Here is a 17,629-nt window from a genome sequence, read left to right on the forward strand (position 1 = left end):
AAGTTGTTGGACGTTGTGCTGTAGATGTGTTCTCCAAACTTTGAAGCTTATAACGCGTGTTCTCCTATATAAAGAGTATAAAGCATTTTCTCTGGTACCTTTGCAATCTTTTTATCATTCTTAATCCCAGACACTTGCAGGGTCTCAAGATGGTGCCTTGCACTGTCATAGTCGATTAGCTTTCGGCTTCGTTTTGCCACACGCACCTAGAGGGGATACACACAACAACGCCAGTTACCCTTTGCTAGGCGCCAGCAATTAGCTACATAATTCTACACGAATAGTACCTTGATATCAGGGAACTGAGCCAAGTATGTGTCCAGTGCAGCAAGTGTGGAGTCCACCAGTTTCTGATGGAAATCTTCCCATAATGCATCACAGTTCTAGGGGACAGTGAAGAGTTTACTAAATACACACCATTACAGAACAGGAACGAGAACAGAACAGTGTTCCATTACAGGTGGTCACATCACCAGCTCCATCCAGGGTGTAGGTGGAGTGAGTCTCCAACCTCTGTGAATTGTATGTCCATGACTCTTTCACTCCCAGTTAAATAAACCATGTCAGATGCATGGCTAACAACATGGCTGAATTAACATTGAACTATGATTCTGTCGCATCACCAAGGACGGTTGCAAATAAGGGTTAAGGTTAGGGTTAGGGGTTAGGGTTGAGGCTTAGGCTTTGAAAATGGAATCTACCCTGCTCCTCTTCTGAGGACTGAAAGCAAACATTATAAACCCATATAACATTTGGACAATAAAGGTCCATAGGTAAACAGAATCGGAATATTCTGAGGATAGTGCTCAGAAGCAGAACTCCTAAGTGGATGCATTCCAATAAACACTAATAATAGCTACCTGCCTCAAATAATACATTTTTCCAGACTAATCTGTGAATTGATACTTTTCCATAATCACATATTTTCACATGTATTTAAAGAATCTTTTGAAGAATCCAAACAGTCTTCTCTATGGTCTGATTTTCCGGTAGGTATAAAAATTCATATTGTGTTACATACCGCACCTCTTACTGAAGGAGCAGGCTATACTGTATGCTATTAAAAACACTCTGTGGGGTTGTATTGAATCAGGTCCCCTTCAGGTTGTCCCACACTACTGTCCTCCACTAGAGTGTCAGTTATGGCTCAGTGAACTGAAATCCATTTTCCTGAAAGGCAGGATTCTTTAAGGCCTTGACAGAGGTATAGAGTCACCCTCTCTATCCCTAACCCCAACCATAACCCTAATCCTAACCCTAGTTCCCTACTACCTGGCCGACCAACTCTCCCCTGATCAGCTCGAAATGAACACTAGAGACGTTCTGCCTCTCAGGTTACGGTAAAAACAAGCGTGCTATTTTCTCCTGCCTGCCACAGCAGGTGACTCAGTCCTTGTGCACAGACAACTGCACGAGGAAATTCAATAGCACCTCGCCTTGATCTTTCGGCAGCTATTTCAGGGGCGTGTTTGAAAGGTAAAGTGCGGGGGCCTCCCTCGAATCGTTTACAGGCAGATTTGCCATGACCTGGTAAATTTCCAACAGCTAGCAGGGTCTGTCTCAGCAACAAAGGCATTTTTCTACATCATTTCCTGTCATCCTACCATCCACAGCATCTAAATGTCCTCGGTGTATATGAAGACCTGAAGTACTGAACTGAGTTTTTACACCAGTGCTCCAGTGTTTTCACTGTCTTATGTTTCCAACATCTGCTCAGTTTCAGTGAAAGAGCTGAGGTTCCTCCTACCTTCCCAATGGACATCACGTCATCCTTGCCATGCCAGTCAGGCTCATAGACTTCATGGAGCGATTCTGTCAGATTCATGGAGGCTTGCTGCATTCCTGCAATGTTAGCACAGAGAGGAGTCATCTAAACCCTCCTGCCCGTAACTCTCGACCAATCGACTGCAGTCATTTGTAATGACTGCCATCTGCCTGAATTGGTGTGTGTGTGTGTGTGTGTGTGTGTGTGTGTGTGTGTGTGTGTGTGTGTGTGTGTGTGTGTGTGTGTGTGTGTATGTGTGTGTGTGTGAGAGAGAGAGAGAGAGAGACAGAGAGGATGAGTCACCTTTCACAGCTGCTATGTAAGCCTTCATCTCCCTCTGTAGCCGGGAACCCTCCGTCTGTGAAGACAAAACAAAATTAGCCTCGGAGCAGAGAACACCAATCACCTGTAGATCAAGATTTACATCATGCTACACACATGCTACATGCTACATACCACCCCTGTCACTTACAGATCTGAATTTGATTAAAAACTACTAGAGTGAATTACATTCACTGATGCAGTATCAAATGCCTGAGGAACGTCTACAGAGAATAATATAAACTACAGAGAGTCAGTTATATCTGACAAAATAAGTGTAGCATCCAGGTTTCAGATTATGCCCTGTTCTGACGATTGCAGTCTGCTTGGAAAATTTGGGGGCCTGAACAACACCATGATTTCTGTCCTTGTGAGTGATGGGGAATAACAGGTGTCCATGGTGCTGAAAGCTCAGCTCAACTGATGAACAACAGAGGCTATCAAGTATTCCACAATAATGTGGAAGGCAGAAAGGCAGAAATCTTACTGAGTGATGGCTTCAAAGATGAAACTCCTTTAATCTGTCTATTAATTAAAAATTCAACTGCATAGGGTGGTTTGAAACATTACAGAATAAAGTCATGTGTGTTACATTTGATTAATAGAAGAGTGTAATAGGTGTTACATTTAATTCATAGAAGAGTGTAATGTGTGTTGAAGGACTAAAGCACGCAGATGCACAAAGTTTGATGACTTTTACACATAAACTCAAATGGGATAAGTTGTTATATTCTGAGTCTGGGGAAACCTACTTTTTAGAGGAAATACACTGAGCATCTTTAACATGTTAGGTGTTTGTTGAACTTCACCAAGATAAAAGTGTTTTATTATTAACATGATTTGCTCACTTATTTTGTTGGCTGTAGTACTAGTATTCATCAGTGTACAGTCATGGCCAAAAGTTTTGAGACTGACACAAATTTTGGTTTTCACAAAGTTTACTGCCTCAGTTTTTTTTAAATCCTTTTGTCAGATGTTTATATGGTATAGTGAAATACAATTATATGAATTTCATACGTTATTTACAGTGTTGACCCTTCTTTTTTTAAGACTTAAGAATTTCACTTTGGCATACTGGATATCAGCTTCTGAACAAAAGTTTGACTGATGGCAACCCATTCTTGCCTAATCAGTGCTTGGAGTTGATCACAGTTTCTGTGTTTTTGTTTGTCCACCCTCTTTTTGAGGATTGGCCACAGGTTCTCAATGGGATTGAGATCTGGGGAGTTTCCTGGCCATGGACCCAAAATTTCAATGTTCTGTTCACCAAGCCACTTGGTTATCACTTTTGCCTTGTGACATGGTTCTACGTCATGATGGAAAAAGCATTGTTCATCACCAAATTGCTCCTGGATCCTTGGAAGAAGTTGCTTTTGGAGGATGCCTTATTCATGGAAGTGTTCTTAGGAAAAATGTTGAACAAACCCACTCCCTTGGATGAGAAGCAACCCCACACAAGAATGGTCTCAGGATGCCTTACTGTTACCATGATATAGGACTTATAGTAGCGCTCACCTTTTCTTCTCTGGACAATCATTTGTCCAGATGTCCCAAACAGTCTGAAAGGGGCTTCATCAGAAAAAATAACTTTACCCCAGTCCTCTGCAGTCCAATCCCTGTACTTCCTGCAGAATGTCAGTCTGTCTTTGATGTTTTTCTTGAGGAGAAGTGGCTTCTTTGCTGCCCTACACCAAGCCATCCTCCAAAAGCCTCTGCCTCACTGTGCATACAGATGCACTCACACCTTCTGCCATTCCTGAGCAAACTCTGCACTGGTGGTGACCCGATCCCGTAGCTGCATCTTCTTTAGGAGATGGTCCTGGCACTTGTTTGACTTTATTGGGCGCCCTGAAGCCTTCTTCACTGCAATTGAACCTCTCTCCTTGAAGGTCTTGATGATTTGATAAATGGTTGATTTATGTGCTATCTCACAAGCAGCAAGGTCCTTGCCTGTGAAGCCCTTCTGATGCAATGCAATGATGACTGCACATGTTTCATTGGAGATAACCATGGCTAAAAACTTCAGAAAAGAAAACTTCAAGCAACACCACCCTTTTAAAGCAACCAGTTTGCGCTACTAATCAGTATGACAGAGTGATATTAGCTTCCTTGTCCTCGTTAACACTTTCTCCTGAGGTAACAAGATCACTGAAATGATGTTAACAGGCCATTTTGTGGCAGGGCCAAAATGCAGTGGCTGGAGTAAAATAATTTTTGTAATAAAGTTAATTTTCATGGAAGTGACTTTGCAATTCGGCTGATCACTCTTCACTATCTAGAGTTAATGCAAATTGCCACCATAAATACTAAAGCAGCAAACTTTGTGAAAACCAAAATTTGTGCTAGTTTCAAGACTTCTGGCCATGACTGTACATCAGTCTAGCATTTTACTGGTTAACACTGTATTAACATTTTACTGGATAGCACAACCTCTAAATCTTTAGCCATGTTACTCTGGGCCAAACCCGCTTACCCGTGGGTTCCAAAGCTATGGCTCTTTTATGGGGCATTAGCGTAAATTGAACTGCTGTACTTTCTGGCATGTGGGATGCAGCTTTTTGGCTGCAGGCCTTATCCCACCGCGGCAGTGGTGGCACTATCAGACACTGACTCAGCAGCCTTGGAGTTGGACTCAGGACAAGCACTAAAGGAAGCTCAAGGAACAATGTATACCAAATGATGGAGGGTAGGGGAGGGGAGTAGAGGAGAGGAGGGGGAGGAACGGAGAGGGGAGGACAGGAGAGGAGAGGAGGAGAGAGGGGAAGAGAGGAGAGGGGAGGGGAGGAGGGGGGAGGGGAGGACTTTTTTGCTCTAAGCCATGTGGGTTGGCGTATGTTGCTGTAATCAGGATTAGTAAAACCGAGTTGAGGAGGGATTAGACTCCACAACATACATGTACTGGCAATAAACACTTTGCCTTCACGTTCCTGTCCTTGTTCCTGTACGCACTCCATCCTAATATGCACACCTACGATTCGAAAAATAATCCTCTAGAAAATGGCAGAATTATTTTTTTTAAGGCTGGTGAACTTTGACTACAAGGTTTAGTACATTTAAATGACAGACAATGTCTTCATGAACAGATGAAGATCAGTGTGTTGGTTACTGATGGGAAAAGAACCATATCCTCACAAAGAGGTACAAAACTAAGACATTATTCCAACAGTGTGTTTGTGTGGGTCTCACCTCCTGTCTCTTGAAGTTCAGCACGCACTGTTCAAACTGCTCATCTTTTGTCTCGTCTGCCTTTCCCAGTTTCTGCAGGACCTGGTGGAAGAGCAAGCATGCATACGCACTGCTGGACGCCTTCTTTACCGTGATCAAGCAACACTTTTAAAACAGCATTAACCTCACGCACTATTCATTATGTCCCTGTCACGTCCAGCAAAGCCACTACACTACCCAGAACATCTGACAGCTAAATTCCATGTCATTATCTACACTACCATGGGACAAATGAGGACGGGGTTCAGAGCGCTCTCCCACCCAAAAACATCCAGCCAACAGCAGTTCCATGGATACAAACCCTAGGGTTACCCTAACACCAGCTCCATGCTTCAAAACGGAGCATTGATGAAGGTTTGGAGGAGGACTAACGGGCAGCTACTGTCTGTCAGCGTATACCTAGGAGCTTAAAGCAGGTGGTGGTGGAGGACTAGTTTGGTTGTGTCTACAAAATGAAAAAAATGTTGAAACAAAGCAAAGGGTAGATGGCACTGAACCCATAACAAAGAGCCCAAGTCCTCCAGAACATGGTCTGCTCTCCTGGCAATAATGTAAACAGCAACTCAAACATGTAAAGTGTGGCAAGACACTCACATCAACCTGCTTGAAATAATTAGTCATTATAAATGTAATCACCAACTGATAATTAATTAGAAGAGCAAAGTTTTTATCATAAGCTTCAGTAAATTTATTCTATTTTTGTCTTATGAGATACAATGTTGAAAATAAATCTGGACTATGTGTGTATACACATGCAAATGACCAAAGGGCAGTTGGTCATGATTTCCAGCACCACAAACTCCAAATGTTCATGGACGTCTGCTGTGAAATCAGTTCTGAACATTTATACATTTGTAGCAACATGGCCATAACACCCCCCCCCCCCCCCCCCCCCCCCCCCCACACACACACACACACTAATGCAGCAGCTGGTGTGGAAATGCTCTTTCCTGAAGATGTTGTTTGGTGTGAAGACACACATTGAATAGGACGCACGAACTCAGTACTAACCCATTCACACTGTGATTTGATGAGACACTCACTGAATTTACAACAGGGAATCACTGCAAAACAGAGTAATGTGTCTGAGATGATACAACCTCCAGAGAGCACACAAACACACACCTGACACACACAACCACACACACGCACACAGGCCCCAGCTTCCACAGCGAAAGGAGATAAGGCAAGGTGGCTATCAGGCGGTCAAGTCTGCATAGTCCCTCACATGATCATCACTCACTGAGACCAGCACATAAAGCTCTGGTACTCTCCTCTCAGACATACTGAGATGGTAGATAAACCTACTTTACAACTTAACATAAAGTCACCCGAGAGTTAAATAACTGAGAGTAACTTGTTTTCTGCACAATGTGCAGTGTTTGCAAAAATATGAGTGGCATACAGTATAAATTACCAGTGTATTCTGTGTTTAAACAAATAATTTTTAGAAGTGCATTTACATATAAGTTTACAGAATAAACTTTTAAAAACATCTAGCTAATACCTCATTTTTGGCAAAACCAGGACCTGTTAGAAGTTGGCCCCCCTAGTACGTGTCTTAAAAGATCAGGCCTGTTTCTGGGCCTCATCAAGTGTCTCTGCATTAACTCTGATAAGACTCTGGTTTAACTCTGATAAGATCCTCTGGTTTAACTCTGATTTAACCACCCATAGGTCTCACCTGCTCACTCTCTTATTCACATACTCAGAAACTCACTTACTCACTCACTCTCCCACTCCCACACACTCCCACACACCCACACTCACTCACTCTCTCACTCACTCTCCTTCTCTTCTTTTTTTTTCCAGAGAAAATTACATACTAAAATTAAAAATAACTCACAATTAATTAGTGAAACCTGACACTCAAGGAGCAAAACCTAAACCCAGATCTGCACCACTATAAGCATATTCTCAGCCTCACACTTTTAGCAAAACATTACACACAGTGTTTTACTAAACACTAAACACAGTTCTGTACACTGGACACAGAAATCTAACATGATGTCACTTCTTTGCATTTCAAGGTATCAAAATACCACACATGTGATCCAAAATATCGCACCTATGAACCAAAATACCCCACCTGTGAAACAGCTAATCAAACACAGCTGCCACCGGTGTACGAACATTTAGGTCCTTAACTGTAAACTTACCAATCAGACATAAGTGCTATAAAAAGACATGAGTTTACCTGTCTTCAACAAAAATGGGAGGCAACACTACAGTAAGAAGAAGGGAATGAGGGAAAGGGAGGATGAGAGGGGCAGCCTACAGAGGACGAGGTAGAGGTGAACCTAAAGAAGAACATGGGAAAATAAGACATGGACCAACTCTATCAGAGAGCTCAGCCCAGTGGTCCCATATTATCCAACGAACAAACATGGTTTTGGCCAGTAATGCAGTACACTTCAGAGAAATTCAAACAAATCTTCAACTACCACAAAAATTGTAATGCCCATCAGGTCTTTTTATCAACACTGGTGCCTTTAAAAAGCATCACATACAGAGGAAACAACAAATTTCACTTGAAAGAAATTCTGAGAGAGTAAATGACCTCTGCTATGCATAAGTGGAGGGTAGTAATGTTCACTTCAGAACCTTTTTACATTTATAGTAGGCCTATACTGAACTATACGATGCTGTCGTATTTTCAGAGATTTTTGCGAATGGATGTTGACGCAATGTATTTATCTTCAAAGATGATGTGTGGGGTTATCTGGGATTAAGTAAGGTTAACTGGGGATAAAAGTAAGAAGCGGGAGAAACCTCAGTGGCCATGTGGCTATTTTGAGTGTCCCAGGCCAACATGGTGAAAGCATTACATTATGCACTGCAGTCCCATAGAATGGTCTCCTCCACCACCAGTAAACACAAATCTGAAGATTCAGGCTCCTGCCGTCTTACTCCATGTGTGTTTGCAGTAGACATGACTCTGAGGATCCAAGCTCTCCAACTCCCTTTGAGCACAAATACTCAAATCTAACACTAAGAGAATAAGTCTTAGATATGACTAGCAAAATGTACCAGTGTTAAAATGAACACCTGCAGTTTCTTGTTATCACTGTAGGTGTTGTTTTAACACTGGTGATCTTGAGCAAGCCTCCACACACAAAGCTTCAATAATCAACCCACAACACCGTTTGCAGTTAGATCTTCTTTAACAGGAATAGTGAAAAACAGGCAGTGCCCACAATCAAAAACACTAGATACAACGGTGCCATCTCTGTGGACGTTACCCACAGACACTGCACACACAAGCTGCTTCCCAGATGTACAATTCTATGTACAATAGAGTCTTGGTGGGACATTGAGGAAACTGTGAAATGTCACACACATACACACATACGCACAAACAGAGAGAAAGAGGGAGAGACGAGATATACAACACAGCCAGATTTTCAGAGTAATCATACTCCATCTGTTTGTCTGCTCACTTTCACACCCCGCCTCACGTCTACCTGCAGGCAACTCAACGAGCCTCAAAAGGAATTATCTCCATCCCATTATATTCGATTGAAATCAATTTGATGCATTTCTACACACACAATACACACACACAAAAGTAATGGCATCCTTGAATAATATCATTAATAGAACCAAAAGAATGTTAAGGAAATGTTTCTTAATGTTGCTTTAATGTCTAGGAACTTTATAACCATTTCCTGTTTTGCTGTGGCTTAAATATGAGAACACACAGGTAAAATCCCTTTGTCATCCATCAACAAACTTAGCAGATCTCCGCTCAAATAAGAAAAAGGCTGCTGAGTCGGAGAGACGGAGGAATGGCAAGAAGAAATAAGTCAGCAGTTGAAATGATGCAGTCAGGGCTGTAGTAAAAAGCTTCAGAACCATGGACCAGCTTGCCAGGGAGGGGAGGTATTCTGCCCCCACACAGGAGCAGGGCGAAGGGGCAGTGTCTGCATACCGCCCCCCATAGTGAGGGGGACGAAGGGGTAGTATCTACATACTGCCCCCACACACAGTAAAGCCCACAGTAATGCCCATAGTAAAGCCCACAGTAATACCCACAGTAATGCCCACAGTAAAGCTCACAGTAATACCCACAGTAATGCCCATAGTAAAGCCCACAGTAATGCCCACAGTAATGCCCACAGTAAAGCCCACAGTAATGCCCACAGTAATACCCACAGTAAAGCTCACAGTAATGCCCACAGTAATGCCCATAGTAAAGCCCACAGTAATGCCCACAGTAATGCCCACAGTAATGCCCATAGTAAAGCCCACAGTAATACCCACAGTAATGCCCATAGTAAAGCCCACAGTAATGCCCACAGTAATGCCCACAGTAAAGCCCACAGTAATACAAAGATGTGGTTGCAAAAACACAAAGTGAAGGTTCTACCATGATGCACTCAGTCTCCAGACTGGAAGCCAATTGAAAATCTGTGTCCAATTTTCCCCCCAAGAGTGTTTTACAGCCTTGTTAAACGCTACAGAGTGAGGTGGGGTGTTTTCATTCTCACCAGAGGAATACAGAAATTTGGGGTGCCAATATTTTTGTATTCTGCATTTTTATGAAAATTTGTGTTACTAAAGGAAACCTTTATTTTGTTCCAAAAATCTTTTTCAGAATAAAAGCATGGGGCTTACACATTTGTTTACACCCAAAATATCACTCACTCACCTGGTATCTTCTTAAGATATATATGTTTATATATGCAAGAAACATATAGAAAAGCACTATATTCAGAATAAACGTCTTGCTGCTCATATTATGCCTGTTCAGCCAGTTCCCCTTCTTTTTGGTGCATGTCCACAGTGCTCTAAAAACTTTCAATAGTGAAACACTTCAAAATAAAAGTACTGCACTGTGTGCTGTTAACATGTTTCAGTCTGCATCTACATATGACACCATGTCTCTGTCACAAATTAGACTCCCAAAGAGAGCCGTGTAGGCATTCAGTGTAACTTTGTATGTAGCAGACTGGCATTATTGCCACTCGCCACGGCTGGGAGACACCGTGCAACAGAGGCGGCCAGCCTATGAAACATTAACTACGCTCAGGCCTCAGGACCTGACACGGACCACGGCAGGGTCCTGCTTTCTAGTCCACACCATGGAGGGCCTCCCATTCTCCCCCACATGCTCTCCACAAGTGTAATATTAGTATGTGGTTGGATTTTCGTCAACTAGGAAAACTGGGGATACTACAGGGAATAGTGCAATTCCCATAATAAAGTGTTAATTATGCATGTGGTCTTGTGTTCTGTGAGAGGCTCATATCCCTCATTCGCCACACAGTGAAGCAGTCCAAAGGCCGAGGCCATGTTCGTTAATGCCATAATTAATTAATTAATAGATGGACAGGACTGCATTATCATCACAATAATTTTAAACTCTTCTGTGTTTAATGCAGTTAGATTCTGCTGTGTGTGTGCTGTGTACAATACATTACTGAATTAAAATTCACAAATTTGCAACAAGGAGTTGCATATATTGCTAGAAACTGCATTTGAAATATGAGCCTTTTTATTGTTGTTGTTGTTACTGCACAGGTTGAGGTTAGGGGTAGGAATGGGAATTTTGGAATAGGAGCGTTGTTGTTGCTGGGTTCAGATGAGGATATCTCTTACACTTCTTATCATATTATCTGTGCTGGCACAGGCTCTCATCTTCCACCTGGGGTAAACTGTATGCCTCAACCTAATGACATTTGTCTGAGCAAGTCAAACGCAGTCTTTCTGTGACTGTCACCGGAACCTAGGACAATGGCGTTTTGAATTATTTGTCCATTAGCCTACATAGTGGCCAATCATCCAAGTGATTTGGATTTGTATCAACACTTAAAACCAAGAGATTAGTCTTAATTTAGATAAAACCATCACAAATTCTAATTATGGCTGTGAGTAACGTTAATCTTTCATCCTCGCATAAAGCCATCATATTGATGTGTGCGGAAAAAATTAAACCCAAGCCAGCAATCAGTAGTTCTATGCAAATGAGATTTTCTCTTTTACCACCTCAATAACTCTATATCTCGGTCTGCTGAGAAGAACTGTGGATATTAAAAGAAAAGCAATCCTTTTACTGACACTCATGTTGGGGTCACTAGGAGCCAAAGTTATCTTTATCATTGGGATACACACCAATTCATGAGCTACTGTAACTCCAACTTAATGAAACAACCTGTGCGTCGCCAAACAGCAAGGCCACACCATGGATTCTACCACAGGCCTTCAGAGAAGACACAAATAAAAGGCTTATTGGAGGCTGGCCAAATGAAGTCTAGACTCTACGCAATGCCTCTTCTGTTTAGAGGCTATCCCATTTAAACAGACCAGATCGTCGCAACACCATGGCGAGTTAAACTACGCGTTTACAGATAGATGCTAAACGCCAGTCCTCGGACGTCCACCCCCACGTCTTATACCGCAGAGGGTATCCCCCCCATCCTGCCCTTGCAGCCATAAGAGAATACTGCGTTAACACAGGGGGAGAATTCAGCTTTGCTTTACGAAGCCAAAAACACAGTCTTGGGTCTTGGGCTTTGGATGAACTATAACACTGTATGACGGCAGGGTTTATTCGTCGCCTTATACGTTACGTTCTAATCCCCGTCACCCAGCAGAAGCCCATGTGTGCTGCGTTACACCTGAGCTCAGCTCTTTTCCTCATGACTTCTCGCTTGATGGAAACGGATTTATGAATGCCGACACAACCTGCTGTCTCTGTTTCCTATGTGGGAACAGCTATCACGAAGTACCTTCGCAAAGTCGCTAGCAAATGGCAGTTGCTGGATAAGACTGCAGTCTGATATTGCGATCACGAGATGCTACGTGAGCATTTGGAAAAATGCGGCATTATTATAAAAATTAATCTGCGATGAAGGTATTTGGCGAACACACTAGATCTGTGTGTGCGCGCTGAGGTTTTCCACGACCGATCATAACTGCCCCCTGCTCCACCTACCACAGCATCTTCCGGACAGCTCCTTCGCGAAAAGAAAGCTGGTATGTCCTATCAAATAAATCAAGTCCTCATGAACAAATCTTGCTTACACCATAAGCTTTTAGAATGTGTTGAGTCTCTTACCTTTTCTTGAGCCCGACTGAGCCGCTTTTGCACGTTTTTGGCAAAAATGCCAGTCTTGATTTCAGCCATGGCTGCGGGTACTGAACAGAGCTGAGCGCTTCAGCACCTACAGGCAGGAGGATAGCGGAGGGAGGGCTGGCTCTTAAAGGGCCAAGACTCCGCCAGTGGGCCAGATGGAAACAGGTCATTCCAAAGGGTTTGGTGAGACATGCACATTTTAGAGAAATTTAGGATTTAGCTACGGAGTCACAATTGTTCACAGTGGTAGTACTAAGAACCAGGTGTTGTGGTGTCTACACTGTAAATATAGCCATTTTAGTGAACTTACATGTCCTATAAGTTTTTATGTCATGTTAATAATGGTAAAATATGGTAAAAAATAGTGCTAAAAAATCCATTTTCATTAGCTACTATTTTCCTTCCAATGCCCTGCACACGTTTTGTGTAGTTTGTGTAGGTGAGTCGCGCAGTGTCGACAAAACTCAAATGGGAATTTTCATCGGAGGAGCTGTGACAGACCACAGATCACCTTGTTCAGTTAGTGCTGAACTACGCTGTACCAGTTCCAAAAAGACATTTTGAAAATACAGCACGGTGTATTTTTTCGGTTGCTGTTCAAAATATCAGAAGTCCTGAGGTTGTGGCCAGTCCGTTAGAAAAGGACTCCTTCAATCAAATTGATATATGGCTCTACGACACTTTGGAACATATCCACACCTATGGAATAACAGATGCCGGCCTGAAATTCCATTCTATCAAATATATTTATATATACAGGCATCCCACCTCCCCTGGAAGTTCCAAGAGTCTCCTGCATTTTAATATGGGCTTGCTGATGCCTGCAAATTATAGACAAAAATCAATGATTTTTTTTTTGAGTGAAAGAGAGCGCGAGCAAGAGAAAGACACAGACACACATACACACAGGGTGCGTCTCAATTGAAGGACCATTGCTAGGTCGGCTGTGTCCTTGGCAGCAGCCATCCACAGAGGAGCCTTCCTCTGCAGCTGTCACCAAATGGTACAGTCCATCAAGGACTCATACCTACTGTGACGTCATACGCAATGGTACAGTCCATCAAAGACTCATACCTACTGTGACGTCATACGCAATGGTACATTCCATCAAGGACTCATACCTACTGTGACGTCATACGCAATGGTACAGTCCATCAAGGACTCATACCTACTGTGATGTCATACGCAATGGTACAGTCCATCAAGGACTCATACCTACTGTGACGTCATACGTAATGGTACAGTCCATCAAGGACTCAAACCTACTGTGACATCATACGTAATGGTACAGTCCATCAAGGACTCATACCTACTGTGAGCTACTGACAGAGCTGACCATTTTAAACCTTTCTATGGACTCCACAGAATAATCAAGAGCAAAACAGAACTATCTCTGCTGTATAAAAAGGCACATCTAGTTTATAACAAACCATGAAAACATATCTTTAAAATGTAATCTTGTATACAAACATTTTCAGAATAGTGAGAGAAAGAAATTACAAAGACTCTTGGGCTAACTGTACGCAACATAAATTGTGAACTTGTGATTTGAGTTCTGTTGCAATGTTTCTGAGAAAAACAACTCATAATCAATAAAGTAACTGAATTATCTGGCATTCTTTGAAATGTATTATATATATATATGTATTAAATTAATGTATTACTTTTAGCTATCCTGCTTTGTCCTCAATATATCTTTACAACTTCAGCAAGTTGACATGGAGTCAGAAGGCCAACAGAAGTGGAGGATGGAGAGGTTGTTCCCAGCGCTCCCTGCACTCTGTCCCAGGACCAACCAGAGTACATTAATCCACTGGCTGAATCAAACATGTGGTCGCAACATCTGTTTGGATGTACTGGAGTTTATTTCTACTTTTTTAAAATTATGAAAAAAGCACTATTGATTAAGTGCTGTCAAGTCAACACTGTGGTGACTGTGTGGACAGTGTTGTAACGTGGAATGATTACGAGGCAGACACGTACACTGAGAAGAGCGAGATTTAGAAAGGGCAAATATAAATCAGAGTTGCAATCACGGTCCATGGTCAACATACCAAGACGAGGAGATCCAGTATACATGCAAAACAGAAAGTAAAACACAGAAACAACAGAAAACAGGCTAATAACAAACATGCACTAGAACAAAGAACATGTGCAAAACAAACAGAGTTAGCACAGCGGGGCAGAGCAACCACGACAGAGGCATAGACTCACAATGACCAGCAGACTAAGATGAACAGACAGAATATATAACCCTAGATGTGCTAATGAGGGCTGAACAAGACACGGGTGAAAACTAAACTAAGGAACGTAAGCACAGCAAGGAAGTAAAGCAAAACAAAGACACTAGACAGGGTAACCATGGAGACAGGATGCCATGGATGGCCAGTCTTTGGGATGATTCTTCCTTGTTTACCCTCAACTGTTCCAGGCATCTTTTACAATGAATAATTTCTTCTCTTAATGTGTCCAAAATAAAAAAGTTTCTGAGTGGTTATATGGGCTTTGAGTAAAGAGGAGTGTTTTAATTGAGTCATCATGCCAGTTGTTTGTTGTTATTTAACAATGTGTTTTGATAACTTAATCCTAGGTTGTCCAGGATACTGAGTATTGATATTGATTAACCTAATCCTAGGGTGTCCAGGATATTGAGTAATGATATTGATTAACTTAATCCTAGAGTGTCCAGGATATTGAGTATTGATATTGATTAAGTTAATCCTATGGTGTCCAGGATATTGAGTACTGATACTAATCAATTTAATCCTAGGGTGTCCAGGATACTGAGTATTGATATTGATTAACTTAATCCTAGAGTGTCCAGGATATTGAGTATTGATATTGATTAAGTTAATCCTATGGTGTCCAGGATATTGAGTACTGATATTAATCAATTTAATCCTAGGGTGTCCAGGATACTGAGTATTGATATTGATTAACTTAATCCTAGAGTGTCCAGAATATTGAGTACTGATATTGATCAATTTGACCCCTATTCACAAAGCTCCTTAAAGAAAGGGTGCTGATGGGAGATCAAATTCCTTTCTTATTTACTGATGGGAACCGATCCTAGATCAGCACCCCTGAGCAGATCCCTTTCTTATTTACTGATGGGAACTGATCCTAATTCAGCACCCCTGCTCCTGAGGTGATTTAGGAAAGGGATTGGTGTTAAAATGAGCAATGAGCAAAGAGCAAAGAGTTTTTCCTCTTGCACCTATAAGGATACACTTGAAAACAATGTTAAGCAATAATATGATAAGCATGCACAGGAACAATAATAATGATTTTGAATAGGCCTTTAAAAGAGGTACAGCGTTATTTCTAGTAAATAAGCACAACCCATGAGATTTGCCGCGTCATAGACGATAAGACCCAGTCGTCTGGCCCTTGTCAAAATGTGTCGGGTCTTCACGCATGCATATTTTTACCCAATACGTCGTCCATGAGAATCGACACCTCACCGTGTCTAATATATTCCAAACAATGAAATTGCACCCCTGTTTTGACATAATCAATCCTATTCGCTTCATCTGGGGTAACTAGCTATTAATGTAAAATGTAAAAGTTGAGAGATTTGCAGAACTGCGTGCAAATATAGCTCATAAGCATGTAAGAGTTTTGAATGACAGCAGAGTGTTATTTGAACAGATTTTGAAGTTTTGAAGGAAAGCAGTGTTTTTTTGAACAATTCAGGTTTATTAGTTGTGTGTCCAGAGCACTGTTGTCCTCACAAAGTGTAATATTCATTTTTAAAACATAATGATCTTCTCTCAAACATTTTGGCAGTGAGCAGGGAAGGGGGAATGAGTTTGAGAAGTAGATCTTAATGCTACATTCCTTTTTTGCAGGGTGAGATGTCTGTATATAAGAACAAAAATACCATGAACTGCATGGGACGACAGCTGAATAGCAGCACAACAAATATTCCAGTGTTGAATCAATACTTATAGTGTTTCTTCATTTCTGAGTGTTAATTCCATTATATTGTGATTTAGTTGTGAAAATATTTTAAGTCAAAAGCAACAGGCACTGGGCACTGAAACTAGCTTCACAACCTAATAGACCATTTTAAAAGTAGGTTGTGAAAAGATTTTTAGACAGATATTTCAAGTTTAAAATTTCACACAAGTCATACTAGACAAACAGCTAACAGACAGCAAGTACTACGGGCTGAGTACATGAATCCGATGTAAAGCCCTAGAGAAAAATGTAGGTAATAAGAAACAGCTTACACTACACCAATTGGCCAATAGAAGAACATGTCTGATGACACTTGAAGTATCACGTGAAGGATGGAAATGGCAATTTCCCATTGGGTTATGAGACACGGTGAACAGAAGACGTACAGAGACTTCAAGTGAGTGTTAATGTTCAGCGATAATATTTGTTTTTTAATACTGTGGCCTATCTTACATTTACATTTACAGCATTTAGCAGACACTTTTATCCAGAGCGACTTACAAACGTGCTTTATCATTTCCTCATAGAATATATCCTACCCAGTACAGTAGGTTGGAATCCAAGATACCAATGAACTAGAATACTGCTGAAATACAGGAATCAATGCTGATGCCTAGAAGTGCAAAATACATATAAGCTCTATAACAGACCACAATCACTGCAATAAACAATAAGTACTAGAGTTTCAGTTAGTCAGTGGTCATTTAAATATTCCACAAGTAGATGGTTCTTCAGTTTGCGTTTGAAAACTGCAAGGGACTCTGGACAGCCAGCAGAGGTTTGTTCCACCACATGGGAGCCAGGACTGAGAATAGTCTCCATGCTTGTCTCCCATGATACCTGAAGCATGGTATTTCAAGCAGAGCCGTACTTGAGGTTTGAAGTACTCAAGTTACGGATTGGCCTTTGACCACTGACAACATGTATAGAGGGGCCGGTTCATTTTGGCTTTGCAGATGAGCACCAGGGTTTTAAATCTGATGCAGCACTTGCTCAGGGGCACTGGTAACTCATTGGTTAAGGTACTTGACTTGTAATTGGAAAGTTCCTGGTTCAAGCCACATCACTGCCACTGCTGGGCCCCTGAGCAAGGACCTTAACCCTCAATTGCTCAAGTTGTACTTAATCATAATTATAAGTATCTTGGGATAAAAGTGTCAGCTAATTGCAGCAGCTACTGGAAGCCATTGAAGGGAACACAGCAGTGAAGTGGCATGTGATCTTGGTAGTTATTTAGTATGACACTGAAGTTAGTTACTTATTTGAAGCTTCTGATT

General features: G+C 41.7%; 1 protein-coding gene across 2 annotated transcripts in view; it reads right to left on the reverse strand.

The window, feature by feature from the left end:
* amph (amphiphysin) overlaps positions 1 to 12,497 on the reverse strand; it is a 32,992-nt gene extending 20,495 nt beyond the window's left edge. The window contains exons 1-6 of one of the 2 annotated variants that reach the window (XM_027029669.2): positions 12,372 to 12,494; positions 5,273 to 5,353; positions 2,069 to 2,123; positions 1,748 to 1,842; positions 288 to 383; positions 99 to 206 (exon numbers count right to left, since the gene is read on the reverse strand). In XM_027029669.2, the coding sequence (XP_026885470.2) occupies positions 99 to 206; positions 288 to 383; positions 1,748 to 1,842; positions 2,069 to 2,123; positions 5,273 to 5,353; positions 12,372 to 12,440 (504 nt within the window). In that variant the 5' untranslated portion in view covers positions 12,441 to 12,494. Of the gene's footprint in view, positions 1 to 98; positions 207 to 287; positions 384 to 1,747; positions 1,843 to 2,068; positions 2,124 to 5,272; positions 5,354 to 12,371 lie in introns of both variants that reach the window. The other variant, XM_027029670.2, reaches the window with a different exon arrangement.
* Between the last annotated feature and the right edge of the window lie 5,132 nt (positions 12,498 to 17,629).

This window comes from Electrophorus electricus, chromosome 18, assembly GCF_013358815.1.
Source record: "Electrophorus electricus isolate fEleEle1 chromosome 18, fEleEle1.pri, whole genome shotgun sequence".
Classification (NCBI taxonomy): Eukaryota; Metazoa; Chordata; class Actinopteri; order Gymnotiformes; family Gymnotidae; genus Electrophorus; species Electrophorus electricus.